The sequence below is a fragment of the Punica granatum genome, chromosome 4 (assembly GCF_007655135.1).
Source record: "Punica granatum isolate Tunisia-2019 chromosome 4, ASM765513v2, whole genome shotgun sequence".
Classification (NCBI taxonomy): Eukaryota; Viridiplantae; Streptophyta; class Magnoliopsida; order Myrtales; family Lythraceae; genus Punica; species Punica granatum.
Genome location: NC_045130.1, coordinates 16596156 through 16610676, shown reverse-complemented (window position 1 = coordinate 16610676; position 14521 = coordinate 16596156). Strand labels below are relative to the sequence as shown.

The 14521-nt window shown below is 41.1% G+C and overlaps 2 protein-coding genes across 2 annotated transcripts; one reads left to right on the top strand and one right to left on the bottom strand.

Annotated features, from left to right (window-relative positions):
• Positions 1–88: 88 nt before the first annotated feature.
• LOC116205400 lies at positions 89–1906 on the bottom strand. Its single transcript, XM_031538000.1, has 5 exons — positions 1492–1906; positions 1298–1377; positions 556–674; positions 388–464; positions 89–288 (listed from the first exon to the last, which is right to left on the bottom strand). Exons 1-5 carry the CDS (start codon positions 1727–1729, stop codon positions 263–265), a joined length of 540 nt encoding a protein of 179 aa, XP_031393860.1. The 5' UTR covers positions 1730–1906; the 3' UTR covers positions 89–262.
• A 9137-nt stretch (positions 1907–11043) lies between these two features.
• Positions 11044–13627, top strand: LOC116206267 (transcription factor IIIA). Its single transcript, XM_031539092.1, has 6 exons — positions 11044–11272; positions 11447–11593; positions 12245–12539; positions 12633–12868; positions 12965–13108; positions 13230–13627. Exons 1-6 carry the CDS (start codon positions 11144–11146, stop codon positions 13362–13364), a joined length of 1086 nt encoding a protein of 361 aa, XP_031394952.1. The 5' UTR covers positions 11044–11143; the 3' UTR covers positions 13365–13627.
• Positions 13628–14521: the final 894 nt, after the last annotated feature.

Below are 14521 nucleotides of genomic sequence, written 5' to 3'. Positions count from 1 at the left end.
GATGACTAAGTCGGGGTACCCTATATTCTAGTGGCCTTAGATGCCCCTGCATCACTAACGCGATAAAAGATAAAAGGAATCATTATGGTTTTAACTAAAGGAGGAACAACACACACAGCTTTCATTTAACAATATATGTTATCTTTGCATAGGCTTGAGTATGGGTAAAATCATACAACCTCACTTTCCATAAAGATGTAGAACCAAGAAATCAACACTGATCATGACTTACAAACACGAAATATCTGCTCTAACACCTCTTCTAAATCAATGACTCGTCTCCAGCTTCTGCAAAGACACAGAATATCACCAAGTAGATACTTTTTAGATGAAAAGTACACATTTGAAATTCCATACTAAATGATTACGGATTCTCGAAGGCACTACCTTTCCCAGGTACAATAACGACAGGAGCCGCCTTACAGTGGTGGAAGCAGTGCTCACTGACACTTCCTTGAAGAACACTACAGACAAATTGCATTCGTTCAACGTGAGATATGGAGAGAGGTGAAAGCCATTACAGGGAAGAAGAGAGGAGAGAGAATTGGGATTAACCTCTGAATAAGGCTTCTGCCTCTTGTCCCCATCACGACAGCTGCGGGCTTGATCCTCTCTGCTTCCCTGCAAATCACTTGTCCAGCTTCCCCTTCAACAATCCGAGCCGTAGTCCTCACCTGTATTAGAATATCACATTCAGTAATACACACAAGAAGAAAGAAGCACCATCTGCACATAAAGAAAGCTTCCATTTCAGCATGGGGAGGCAGAGTCGATACATGAAAGATTTTGCTACATTGACCAGCCAGCTTACGAGCTCTTTCCAAAGTTCGAGAAGCAAAATGGGCTTTTCATCATCCATTAAGGAACGAAATTAGTAGTACACGACATAAGAAGTTATTGCCAAAATTGCATTATAATGGATGCAGTGATCAAGCATTTTCATTGGAGGAAATTCTGATGGATCATCATAGCTACGCAAAGCCAACATCTGACCATAATAGATATCACAGGACAGTTAGCAGGACATCAACTTTTGCCCACGTTCTGGGAGAAACAAAACAGATTCTTGTCTCTGCTTTTTGATTCAAAGATGCAGAACCATTATCGCATTTCTGCCTGACCTCGTAATCATCGAGATTTAAAGTTTTTTCCCCTGTATTTTGATTCTTGAGGAGGTTTTGGAATTAATACATTTTTCAACAAGCATCTGTCTTTCAAGTAGTTTTGATTCCATAAAAGGACAGAGCAGTTTTCCTTGCACAAAGCCCAAATTAAAGGAAACGGCATCTGAACGTACCATGGCGACCTGAAAAGCCTCCAGGGCGAGCCTTTCCATCAGCCCCTGACTCTGCTCGTAAACGATCCGGTTCCCCACACCTGCAACACAATGAATGCACATTCGATCATTCAGAAGCTCAAAAAGGAAACCAAATGCACGGTCCATTGCCGGATTTGATGGAATGTTATGCGGGGATTTTTAGGTTACGTAACTGGAGACTGCGTGGACGAGATGGAGCGTGTCGGCGAGGCGGCAGAGGTGGATGAGGGCCCAGTCGAAGGCGTGCTTGCTGTTAGGACCGTGGTCGATGGCCACCAGAATGTCCCTGCCCCGCCGCCTCTCCCCGGTCTCCCGCTCCAGCTCCGGGGGCTCCCCCGTCACGACGGGGATCAGGTTCGGCAGCTTCACCTCCCTCCAGTTGTACTCCTCGTCCTCCTTCAGCGTCTCCATCTCTCCAACACAATTCCCTCTCTCGCTCTCTCTGTCTCTCACCCGCGCCACGTTTCTGTCAGATGTTGCAGGGTTGGTTGGTCGCCGGAGGTGGGGGGCCGGGCCTGGCTGGCGGGCACCAACTTCCCGGTTGCGTGGGAGAATTGTATACCCGCCGTGTAATTTTCTCAAATGCAGTGCGAATTTTCACCTAATAACCACGTTTTTCTTTTAGGTTAATAAAAAAAAGGACAAATTACAAAAAAAAAAAAAAATTTGTAAAAAGTCTCAATTTTGTCCTAAATTTTGTTTTGTAACAAAAAAATCATAAGTTTTCTAAAATGTCTCAAAAATGACCTCCGTTATAACTTTCGTCAATTTTTGCTGCTGATGGTGGGTCCCTTTAACAGTCCACTTAGGCAAAAATTGACGGAAGTTATAACGAATGTCATTTTTGAGACATTTTAAAAAATTTATGATTTTTTCTGTTACAAAACAAAATTTATGACAAAATTGAGACATTCTACAAAATTTGAATTTTTTTTTGTAATTTACCCTTAAAAAAATCCCCAAACTTTTCGCATTTTAACATCTTTAACATGAACTATTTTTTAATTACACAAATGATTACTTTTATTTCCCAAACATTTTCGATCGAATGGTAATAGTACACATATAATATGATATGATATGATAATGACATGATAATTTGGTCCATGTGGTGCTATATTGAGCATTTCATAATTCATTTGAGGGTATGATGAGAGATTAATACTCTGTTTGGATTCAAAGTGAGATTTTAAAATCTTACTTTAACTTAATTCTACCAATAACAAAACAAAGTAACTCATACAAAGTCAAAGGGTGAGTCTCATTTATACCACTCTCAAGGTTTTCAGAATCGCGATTCTACCTAAAATCGGTCGAGGGTCGTAGAATCGTAAATCGTAGAATCGTATCGTGAATCGTAAGATTCTACCTATAATTAAAAAAATAACATATATATATATATATGTATTATACTTTTATGAGCCAAAAAAATCAAAGAACATATCTGTGTATGCTCAAAAACTAAAGGAAACAAGAGAAGCATCAGCATCGCCTTAAAGATTCAAGAAACATACAGTTCGGTCTGGCTATGAATAGTTTCTTACTGACGGAGCTTCTCATTGAAAGAGCCCCCTAAATCGGGGAGTTTTCAAGTCCTTTATAGGGTCATACATGTACAAGGAACACAAATATCAACTCTACATAAAACACCGAAACGCTTAACTTAGAAACACTGACTGAGGAGACACAAAGCTCGACACTACACAGAGAACTCAATGCCAGAGATCCAACCTGGGGAAGTAAAACCCATTCAATTTTCGAAGAACGAACTCACGAAGACAGCCCTTTTGTGTGCATATCCTAACCACCAATCCCGAGTCTTGAGCTAACTACTAAGCCAAATAGTTGTTGTCTTGAATCATTTTCATTTCCATATCCCCACCCCATCAATTTGCTATCTTAAGCTTTTGCTAACATAAACTAGCTGAACAACAACAACAGCTGCAACAAGAATAGGAACACCGAAGAAATTATTTTGAGCCAACTCCAGGAACGACCAAACATAACAGGACCTTAACCATTTATAACAGGACCACTGAAACAACGTTGAGCTAACATTCAATTCAGTTTACATCGAAGGAATCGAAGCACAACGCGATCAGATGTTCGATTCAAGGTACCTGGAGTCTGGAGCTGGACACTCGGCGGGTCAGTTAAACGTCAGGCAGAGCAAAGCGGAGCTCTGAGCTGTGTTGCTCGTGAGGTCGAAGCTGCGGCAGAAATGGCGGAAGTCGGAAGAAATGGCTGTCGGAACTCCGGAAGAAATAGAGGTCGGAAGTCGAAACTGCCGAAGAAAAGTCGGAACTTAGAACTCAGAGCTCGGAACTTGTCGAATTCAGATTTGCGGAGTAGCCAGAGCTTCAAGCTCGCCGGAGTCGGAGAATCTGAAGAAATTGCCGATGCTTGGTAAAGAGTCGAAGGTCCGGTCCGGTGGATTAGGGCATAGAAATTTCGGGAGGTGCAGGCGTCAAGACTGTTAGGACTCGGGAGAAAGGAGCAGCACTGAAGAAGAAAGGGAAAGGAGGGAAGAAGAGAGGGGGGGAAAAAAAGTTGTCACCTGTCGGGCTCACCGCTCAAGGCCAATGGGCTAGGCTTCGGCCCACTCTAGCCTGGCCTTCGCCCAAGGGCCCGAATCAGGCCTGTCATTCGCCCGAGTCTGAGCCGAATCCGGAATCGCAGAATCGGCCCGATTCCGCGATTCCACGATTCACGGCCCGATTCAGAGGCGATTCTGGAATTTCCGATTCAGCCCATTGTATCGGAATCGCACGACCCCCCTAGAATCGTAGAATCGTGCGATTCTACGATTCGAATCATGATTCTAAGAACCATGACCACTCTTTTCAAAATCAAAATTACATAACTTATACAAAGTTAAAGGGTAAACCCCATACATAACCATTTATACCACTTGAAGAAATTGAAGAACACTGAGATTTTTGTGAGTAATTGTGTTAAATTTCATTAATGTGGAGTCTCTGTACATATAGCCATACAACTTGAGCAATACAAGGAAAGTAGGCTAAATATTACAAGTAATTAATTCTGAATATTACAATCCCATAATACATTGCTATATACAAGGAAGCAAATATAATTCACAGGAGAATAGGAATATATCAGAATATATCGAGAACATATCCCGTAATACTCCCCCTCAAGTTGGAGAATGGGGATCCCGAATGCCCAATTTGCTGAGGAGAAACTAAAAACGATCACGTCCCAAAGCCTTAGTGAAAATGTCAACAAGTTGAAGATGCGTGGATATGTGATTAGTAACAATCTTCTTGGATAGTAAGTGTCCCCGAATGAAGTGGCAGTCAATTTCGATGTGTTTGGTGCGCTCATGAAATACCGGATTAGTAGCGATGTGGAGTGCTACTTGATTGTCACAATACAGTTGAGTAGGGTCATTCAATGAGACACCAAATGATGAAAACAGACTTTGTAGCCATAAAACTTCACTAACTGCTGCTGTCATTGCTCTGTATTCGGCTTCAGCAGACGAACGAGATACAGTTGTCTGTTTCTTGGTCTTCCATGAGATTGGACTACCACCGAGTGTTATGAAGTAACCTGTGACCGACCTTTGAGTCATCGGGCAGCTGGCCCAATCTGAATCACAATATGCTATTAACTCCATGGATTGGGGCCGGAGAAAAATTCCTTGACCCGGTGATTGCTTCAGGTACCGAAGTATGCGCATCGCTACCATCCAATGATCTTCACGTGGATCTTGCATTAATTGAGATAGAATGTGAACGGAATAAGATAATTCGAGACGAGTGATTGTCAGGTAGATGAGTCGACCAACGAGACGACGATATTTGCTAGGATCAGATAAGGAAGAGCCCGAATCCGATGATAAGCTATGTTGTTGTTCCATAGAAAATGAAGAAAGCCGCGAGCCCAGCATGCCACTTTCTGTAAGTATATCAAGGACATACTTTCGCTAGTTGAGGAATAAACCTTTGTCCATCCGAGTGACTTCAATGCCGAGGAAGTAGCGCAAAGGGCCTAAATCCTTGATACGAAAACATGTGGCCAGATATTGCTTGAGCGAAGCACATAACTTTGAGTTATTGCCGACAATAATTAAATCATCAACATATACCAGAACTCCCAGAAAATTCCCATCCTTGTGCTGAGTGAATAATGAATGATCAGCATCAGATTGAGAAAGTCCATAGTTACGAAGTGCAATTGCAAATTTGGAGAACCAATTGCGAGATGCTTGTCGGAGGCCATAAAGGGATTTACGTAAGCGACAAGCATATCCTGGACGTCGATGAGAAAAGCCTGGTGGCATACGCATATAAACCTCCTCAGTTAAATCACCATGTAGAAAAGCATTATGAACATCCAATTGATGCATTTCCCAGTAGTTAACTACTGCCAAAGACAAAATTAACTGGACTGTGACTAGTTTAGCCACGGCAGCAAATGTCTCGTTGAAATCAACCCCTTCGACTTGAGTAAATCCCTTGGCAACAAGACGAGCTTTGAACCTTTCAACACTGCCATAAGCATTTCTCTTGATTTTGAAGACCCATTTGTATCCTATGGGTTTCTTATTAGATGGCACTTGTTCTATCGTCTAGGTCTTGTTCAATTCCAGGGCTCGAACTTCTTCATTCATCGCAGCACGCCAACGAGGGTCTTTGAATGCTTCTTTGTAAGATCTAGGTTCAACATCAGAGTCTGTTGCAACGGTATATGCAAGATGTCGATCATTGAATTTCGAGTAAGACAAGAAATGCTTAAGACGAGTGGACTTACCTGAGGAAGACGAAGGAGTTGGTGTGGTGGAACGGGGGGGGGGGGGGGCGAATAACAAATGTGTTACACACGAAATCCTTCGGATAAACAGGCGGATTACGGGATCTTTCCGAGCGACGAAATGGCTGAGTCGGAGTTATCTCTATTTCGGGTGAAACCGAAGTGAATAAGGGCGCATCCCCTGTAGAAGTATTCTGGTCGGTAGACTGTGGAAGAATTGTTGGTTCGGATGTCAAACCTCTAGTTGGGAGAGACTATGACGATGATTTCCCTAAAGCCGATGAAACTTCAAGTTCCCTCGACGAAATGTTTTCTGCAATTTGGGGAAGAAAAGTTGCTATCTCTGATGTTTTTCTTCCGGGAAAAAGACGATCTAGAATTTCTCGCAGGTTAGGAGTTGAAATGGGTTGTAGTGGACTTTGTGGGCCGGTACTTTCTAGGCTATTGTCCACTGCTGGAGGCAATTCAGCCCGTGTCACTAGAACGGGCTGTGAGCGGATTTGTGGGCCGTGACTATCTGGCCCGTTATCCGCTGCTGCATTGGGCTAAATTGTACGTCTAGCTGAATTGGGCTGCTCGCAGAACTCTAGTCCATGAGAAACAACTGACCTAAAATTATTCTCCCCCTCTCCCTGATATGACTGAACCAAGAATAAGGGGGTGTCCCTTGAATTGAGATCGATTGACGTTCGATTTTCTTGACACAAAGGAAAAATATCCTCATAGAATTGTACATCTCTAGAAACGAATATCTCGTGAGATCGGACATCATAAAGACGCCATCCTCGTTTTCCATACGGGTATCCTACGAAAATGCACTTACGCGAACATTCTCCAAACTTATCTCTATTTTGAGGTCGATGATGTGCGTAGCATAGTGAACCAAATACCCTGAGATGGGAATAATTTGGCGCCTTATCGAACAATACTTCATAAGGAGATTTACCAGATAATGTCGATGTCGGCGTGAGATTGATTAAATATGCCGCTGTAGAAACACATTCGCCCCAAAAGCGAGTAGAAAGTTCAGCTTGAAAAAGGAGTGATCTGGCCACGTTGAGAATGTGGCGATGTTTTCTTTCTACTCGTCCATTCTGTTGCGGTGTGTCCGAGCAAGATGTCTGGTGAATTATTCCACTCTGAAGGAAGTAATCCTGTAGTTCTCTGGAAAGAAATTCTAAGCCATTATCGCTTCGAATAATTTTGACGGATTTGTCAAATTGGTTCTTCACTAAGTTACAAAAACCAATTAACTTCTGTTTTGCTTTGGATTTATCACGTAATGGGTAAAGCCATACTGCTTGACTGAAATCATCAACTACTGTCAGGAAATAATAAGCACCAGTAATCGATTTAACTCGATATGGACCCCATAAGTCACAGTGAACCAACTGAAATAAATGACTTGCTTTATTGATACTAATGGGAAACGGAGATCGAGTCTGTTTTGCCCTATGGCAAATGTCACAAACTATATTCTTAACTTTATCTGAATCATACGCAAGTCCCTTGAAAATAACACCTTTGGATGGGTGTCCCAATTGCTTGTGCCATAAGTCACTGTCGTCATGAGTAACCGGTGAAGCAAAAGCTGATGAAGACACGCGCCTCAAATAATAAACCCCCCCAGACCGTTCACCTACTCCAAACGTCTTCCTCGTGGCTAGGTCTTGTATCAAGCACATGTCAGTGAGAAATATCACTCGGCAATTCAAATCAGACGATAATTGGGCAACTGAGATTAAATTGCATTGGAAGGACGGAATCACCAAAACTTCATTTAAAATGAAATTATCCAAAATATGTATATCTCCAATTTGTGCCGCTTGAACGGATTGCCCGTTAGGGATTGTGACCCAAAATTTTGAATGGATCATCTGGGCTTAGATAATAGATTAGCCCGGCTCGTCATGTGATGCGAGGCTCCTGTATCACTAATCCAATTAACATTTGGATCAATTGGAACGAAATTATTACCAACGAGAGGGTCGACGGTCTCATCATCATTCCCAATCATATTCAGGAACTTCTGGAATTGGGCAAATTGGGCCGATGAGAGTTCTGACAATGAATTGGGCTTCCTTGTCCGCTGGGCCGAGAGTCCACTGGTTTGAACAACATGGGCTTGGGCCTGATTGCTCGCTATGTTGAACGGCCTAGGATTGCCGTTTACTCCTTTCTTCATCTGCTGGAACCCTAATTGCTTCCCTTTTTCCTTTAGCTACCCAATTTGCAGGTTTCCCGTGGAGCTTCCAACAGGTGCTGCGGACATGGCCAACTCGCTGGCAGTGGTCGCAGAACGGGCGGCCACTTGAACGGATCTCAGACTGGGCCCTCTCTTCCTACACATAGAAGGCGGCTGCATCCGCTCTCGGCTCGTTCACACGGGACACGATTTTCTACCTTTCCTCATGTATGACCATCGAATATATTTTGTTAAGGGAAGGAAATGGTTCCATACTGAGAATATTAGACCGTACCGTATTGAATTCAGGATTGAGTCCCATGAGAAATTGGTAAGATTTCTCCTTCTCCCTTTGTGATGCACCCGATGTAGCAGCTTCGCAGGTGCACTAAGTGAGCTCAAGAAAATTTTTGAGCTCATCCCACAATCCTTTTAACACAGAGTAATATTTGGAGACGAACAGCCCTTCCTGCTTTGTAAGACAAATTGAGACTTGAGTTCATAAACCTTTGTTTCATTACTTTGGGAAAACCTTTCCTTGAGATCATCCCATAGAATCTTGGCATTTTGAATGCAGGCAACACTGGGCTGGAGCTCTTGATCAACTGAGTTGGATAGCCACGCCACTACCATGGAATTGCAGGTAACCCACTGCTGGTAATTGGCGTCTCCTTCATTTGGCTTCTGGATGGTCCCATTCACGAAGGCTATCTTGTTCTTCGCAATCAACGCTGTCCACATGAGCTTCGACCAGGTGAGGTAATTCTCGCCATTGAGAGTGCAAGAGATCAATTGATTTCCTGGCCCATCAGAGGAGGACACGGTGTAGGGAGATGAGTTGTTGGCAGCCATTGAGCGATCAGTGAACAAAAATCTAATGTCGACGATAATTTGATCAAGCAAATTTTGCTTTGATACCATGAAGAAATTGAAGAACACTGAGATTTTTGTGAGTAATTGTGTTAAATTTCATTGATGTGGAGTCTCTGTACATATAGCCATACAACTTCAGAAAATACAAGGAAATTAGGCTAAATATTACAAGCGATTAATTCTGAATATTACAATCCCATAATACACTGCTATATACAAGGAAGCAAATATAATTTACAGGAGAATATGAATATATCGGAATATATCGAGAATATATCTCATAATACCACTTTTTTTTCAAAATCAAAATTTGATTTTAAAATGTTATTTACAAACCAAACGCAGCAAAAAATATCATTTTTACCATTTTTAAAGCAAGAGTGTTTAGTAAACATTTTTAAAACTACATCTTGACTAATTTTAGTAATTGCAAAGTGATAATCTACTAATCTACTATGTATTTATGAAAATTGTCTTTATTTGTTCTCTACTTTAAGGACAAATTTTCATTTTAACAGTTTTAAATTAATATCTCTCTAATATTGCAGTTTGTTTTGAAATCATCGTCTATTTTTCAATAATTGTATTTCATTACTTTTTTTCATTAACAACAACACTCCCAAACCATCACTAAGTCACACTACCAATTTTCTTGACAGGAAAAAGGATTAATAATTGATACATCTAAGGCTCTACTACCATTCCTAAATCTTAACTTTGAGTTGCGAAGAATTATCCTTTAAGGAGAAAAAAAAACTTTGATTAGGTAAGAATGGAAGACTCTTTTATCTTCATTGTTGCTCTCTATTTTCCTTAAAAAAGAGATTGATGGTATTAAATTCTTTTCTTTTCTTTTGTAAGAGGTGAAAATTTCGCTCATGTTTGAAAAATTTTAAATTTCATGAAAATTGCTCCAGTTTTCCTCCTCATAACCTGATAATATGTTCAAGTCATTATCTGCTGCCTCTGGTCTACGTCACGACTTGAGCATATCATGTCGCAAATCAGTCACTCTTGTTACATTTTCGTTGCTTTGCATTCCATTTTCTTAAAAGTAGCCCATGGGCTTCACCTGATGCTCACTTTGCAGATATCAGGCCTAATCTATATATAACACATGAAGTCTGAAGTGCGAATTGTCAGCACTCGAATTGAAAATCCCAAGCTCCTAGTTTAACGATGTTGGTTGTTAGAATTAGCCCATTCGAACGCCCTTAACTCATTATTAAATTGTCCATTTACTTGTTTTATTTTACAGAAGTTCGATGTACCTTTACCTTGGGCATGCATTTCTATTATCACTGTCATTTTTTAAAATTACTTCACTATTCCGGATGATGCATACGATATTTTCATATTCTACATTGCATTAAAAAAAAAAGATAGGCACGATTCAATTTACAATATAAATGTACAAATTTCTCCAGTCATCGAAATATAAGTTAATGAAATTTGATTTCTCCAGTAAAAGTACCATAGGGCCTGACCAAAATGCAAAATAAGCCATCTGGTTACAACAATTTCTCCCACGGCTCGCTCTATACACGGGAAAAAAAACGAGGGCACACATCCTACAACTTGCATTCTGCAAAGTATGATTTAATGAAGTTCAATATCCTAAGCAAAAGTAACATAAGCCCTCCTCAAAATATAAGATAAAGCCAACTGGTAAATACTTATGCACGCACGGCTCCATCTAGCTGGCTTAATTAATGAAATCAGTATCAATATTGGTGATTAGGGCCATCTGTGACCTGTGATAAGTAGTCGGCCACGTGGCAGTCTTCCTATGGGTCGCACCTAACAAACTACTAAGCTGCAACACAGCCAATAAAAACCCAGTCCCTCTACCAGTCCCATATATAATATCACTGAAGCCGCGAAAAACCCTAGATGAAATCACACCATCTGCCCCTTCGCCTCCTTCGCGCCGTCGCCGGATTAAGCCGCTGGGGGTTCTCAATCCGCCGGAGGAAGAGAGCTGGAAGATGGCGGAAGACGTCGGAGAGAGAGTAGGCTCGATTTTCAGGGACATTAGGCGCTACAACTGCGACTACTGTGGTATCTGCAGATCGAAGAAGTCTCTCATCACCTCTCACATCCTCTCTTCCCACAAGGTAATCAATTCCGCCCTCTCTCAGCTCCTCGATCGCCAGACCTTTTTTTCCCGGTGTCCGTTCATATCCGATTCGCATTGTGTTGCTACGTTGTTTCAGCTCAGCTCTGTTGAGCTCCTTCTTCGGTTGAATTTCTTCAGCTGTATCTGATGCTGATGTTTTCATTTTAATCAGGATGAGGTGGAGAAGGAGAAGAAGGAACCAGCTGAATCGGTCGAGAACACTGAGGGAAAGAAGTCGAAGAATACCTGTGAGGAATGCGGGGCGACGTTTAAGAAACCCGCTTATTTGAGGCAGCATATGCAAAGTCACTCGCTTGAGGTATTGGGCTGGTCTCGAAATTTACTTTTGAGTTCGCCTGCATCAGTGTTATTGTGCTGCCCAGTACCGCCATCGTTAATTTTCATATGCTAAAGGAGCGCTCTTGTACCTGAAATTTAGTTGTTGAAGCTAATAGATGAAAAATAGTATTTAGGAAAAGATATGCTTGTATGGATATACAACCTGTGAAATGTATAGCTCATATGCGTCTTGACTTGTACTCCGATATGCTAATTGATTTTTCTGAAAAGACTTTCAGCGTAGATCTCCTTGAATTTCATGAGGGTCTTGGTCCTCGTGTTATAAGATTTGCAGTTTTATTTCGACTGAAAAGGAACACTCTTGCAGGGCGTAAGATATTTTGATGGGTGTGATAATATGAATAATATCACCCCATGTTGATTAACGGCGTGAAGCATTGGATCCCAAAGAAAGAACTCCAAAATGCGAGAGGCTGTTTTCTATCGAACTCGAATGGACCAGTATCAGGTTGGGGGACCACCTGAGAAGCTCCATCGAGGCAGCCTCAATCACGCAAGCTTTGGCATGAGGTTCGAGCACTCGTTCACCTGTTATCAGACTCATGGCTAGGTAGCTTTGTAAAATCTCATCGTCAATACCTTATTGGGGATGTCACTTTTCTTTCTGCAGAGGCCATTCCAGTGTTCTGTAGAGGACTGCCATGCAAGCTATAGAAGGAAAGACCATTTGGCCCGCCACCTTCTGCAGCATGAGGGAAAGCTTTTCACATGTCCTCTTGACGGATGCAACCGTTCGTTTGCCTATCAAGGTAATATGAAGCGGCACTTGAAGGAAATGCACGATAATGAGTCTCCTTCTACTAGTAGTGGCTGTCCGAGTCCAAAACAGTATGCTTGCCCGGAACCTGGATGTGGGAAGGTATTCCGATTTGCCTCGCGATTACGGAAGCATGAGGATTCCCATGGTAAGTCAATTTTGTTGGTGCGTGCTAGGCCCTTCTTTTGAAATCCTATTATACCTTTATTGATTTTAATTTAAATGATTTTTGCTACTGTAGTTAAACTGGAAATGACAGAGGCCTTCTGTTGCGAGTGCATGAAATCGTTCAGCACTGTTGATTGTCTGAAAGCCCACATCTTATCTTGTCACCAACACACAATCTGTGAAATTTGCGGGACGAAGCAACTCAGGAAGAACATGAAGCGGCATCTCCGATTGCACAAGGCTAAACCTTCACCAAATTCAAAGGTGATCAAGTGCCATTTCCCCGATTGTCAGCACACTTTTTCAACTGTAAGATCCACATCCACCTAAACTTTGGGCGTTTTTTTTAAATCACTTAGATCCAAGATCGCGTGGGTGTAACTGTTGCTTCTCTCTTTGTTACAGCAATCAAACCTACGGATTCATGTGAAGGCAGTGCACTTGAACCTCAAGCCTTTTGTCTGTTGTTACAAAGAATGTGGGAAGAGGTTCTCGTACAAGCATGTGAGGGACAACCACGAGAAAACTGGGTGCCACGTTTACACTCCCGTATGTTCTGTGCTGATAATTTTGCTATAAAGGCAGTATTTATTTGACCCATTATTGACGTTGGTATGAATGCTTGGAGGCTGATCTTGGGTAGTTTGGGTTAATGGATGTGTCGATGCAGGGGGATTTTGCGGAGTTAGATGAGCAATTCCAATGGAGACCGAGAGGCGGGCGAAAGAGAAAATGCCCGACAATTGAATCTCTTTTGAGGAAACGGGTTTCTCTTCCGATGGAACTAGACTTTCTTTCAGATTAGGACCAAGGCTAGAAGTGACTCATATTGCTGGTCTTTTTGGAGTTCTTTGTGTCATAGATAATTAGGTGTACGCGTCCAACCGAGTAATTGCATCCTTGTAAAAAGTAGGATTATCCCTTGATACGATGTCTCCTCTGTCTTTCGGGTATAGGTACTAGGTGAGGAGGGCTAGGAGGTGTCTGAATATAGCAAGAACACATTGTATATTGGCTGATATTTACCGAAGCAAAAAGTAATTGGTGAGCTGGTCTTATGTTAATATATTCCTTCCATTCACTTTCTAAGTAACGTCTTGTTAACCTAAATCTCAAAACAGGCTCAGGTTTTAACATTCGGATATGTAATTTTTAGGGAATACTCGAGAAGTGGATAGTGAAAAGTGGAATATATCCTATACGTGTCAAGCAAATGTTTAATATAATTTTTTTTGTATATAACATGATAAAGTATCATATCCATAAAATAGAATACGATAAAGTATCATCATTATTTTATTAGATTATAATAATAAAAAAGGATAAGAAAAAAATTCAGAAAATTTAGAGCCTTCTTGATAATTTTTAAAAGGGTTAATTGTCTAAAAAGTACAAATTTATCACATTTTATTAATTCTCGAAAAAAAATTGACTTAAAAATGCACAAAGTAATAATATGATATCAATTTTAACACGTCTCAATTTTTTTGTTAATTTAAATGAGAATTTACAGTTACACCCTTCGATCAAGGTAGCCAAGGTCGTCGACGACCTTATAAGAATGGTGGTGGGCCTCAATGAGGCCTTCATCGCCCGAATTTGAAAAAAGAAAAAGTAAAATTAAGAATAGAATAAAGATGATAGATGGTGGAAGTCTCATCGACGGCCATCATCTCCTAATTGGGGTCACCTGAGACCTTTGTCGTCACGAACAATCTCGATCGGGGGCATTAATTATTATTGAGGCCCATCGATCGAAAAAATGGAGTCATGCTCACATTAATATCAAATTGATAATTTATGTATTTCTAGGTCAAGAAAAAAGTTACCTGCTAAAATTGATAAACTGTTAAAAGTTTACGATTTTTATAAGCAATTAACCTTTTATAAGATGAAGTTTTCACGTCTCACTACCCATAAATTTATGTATAATGTAATCGAATCTACTTCCATGGATCCTTC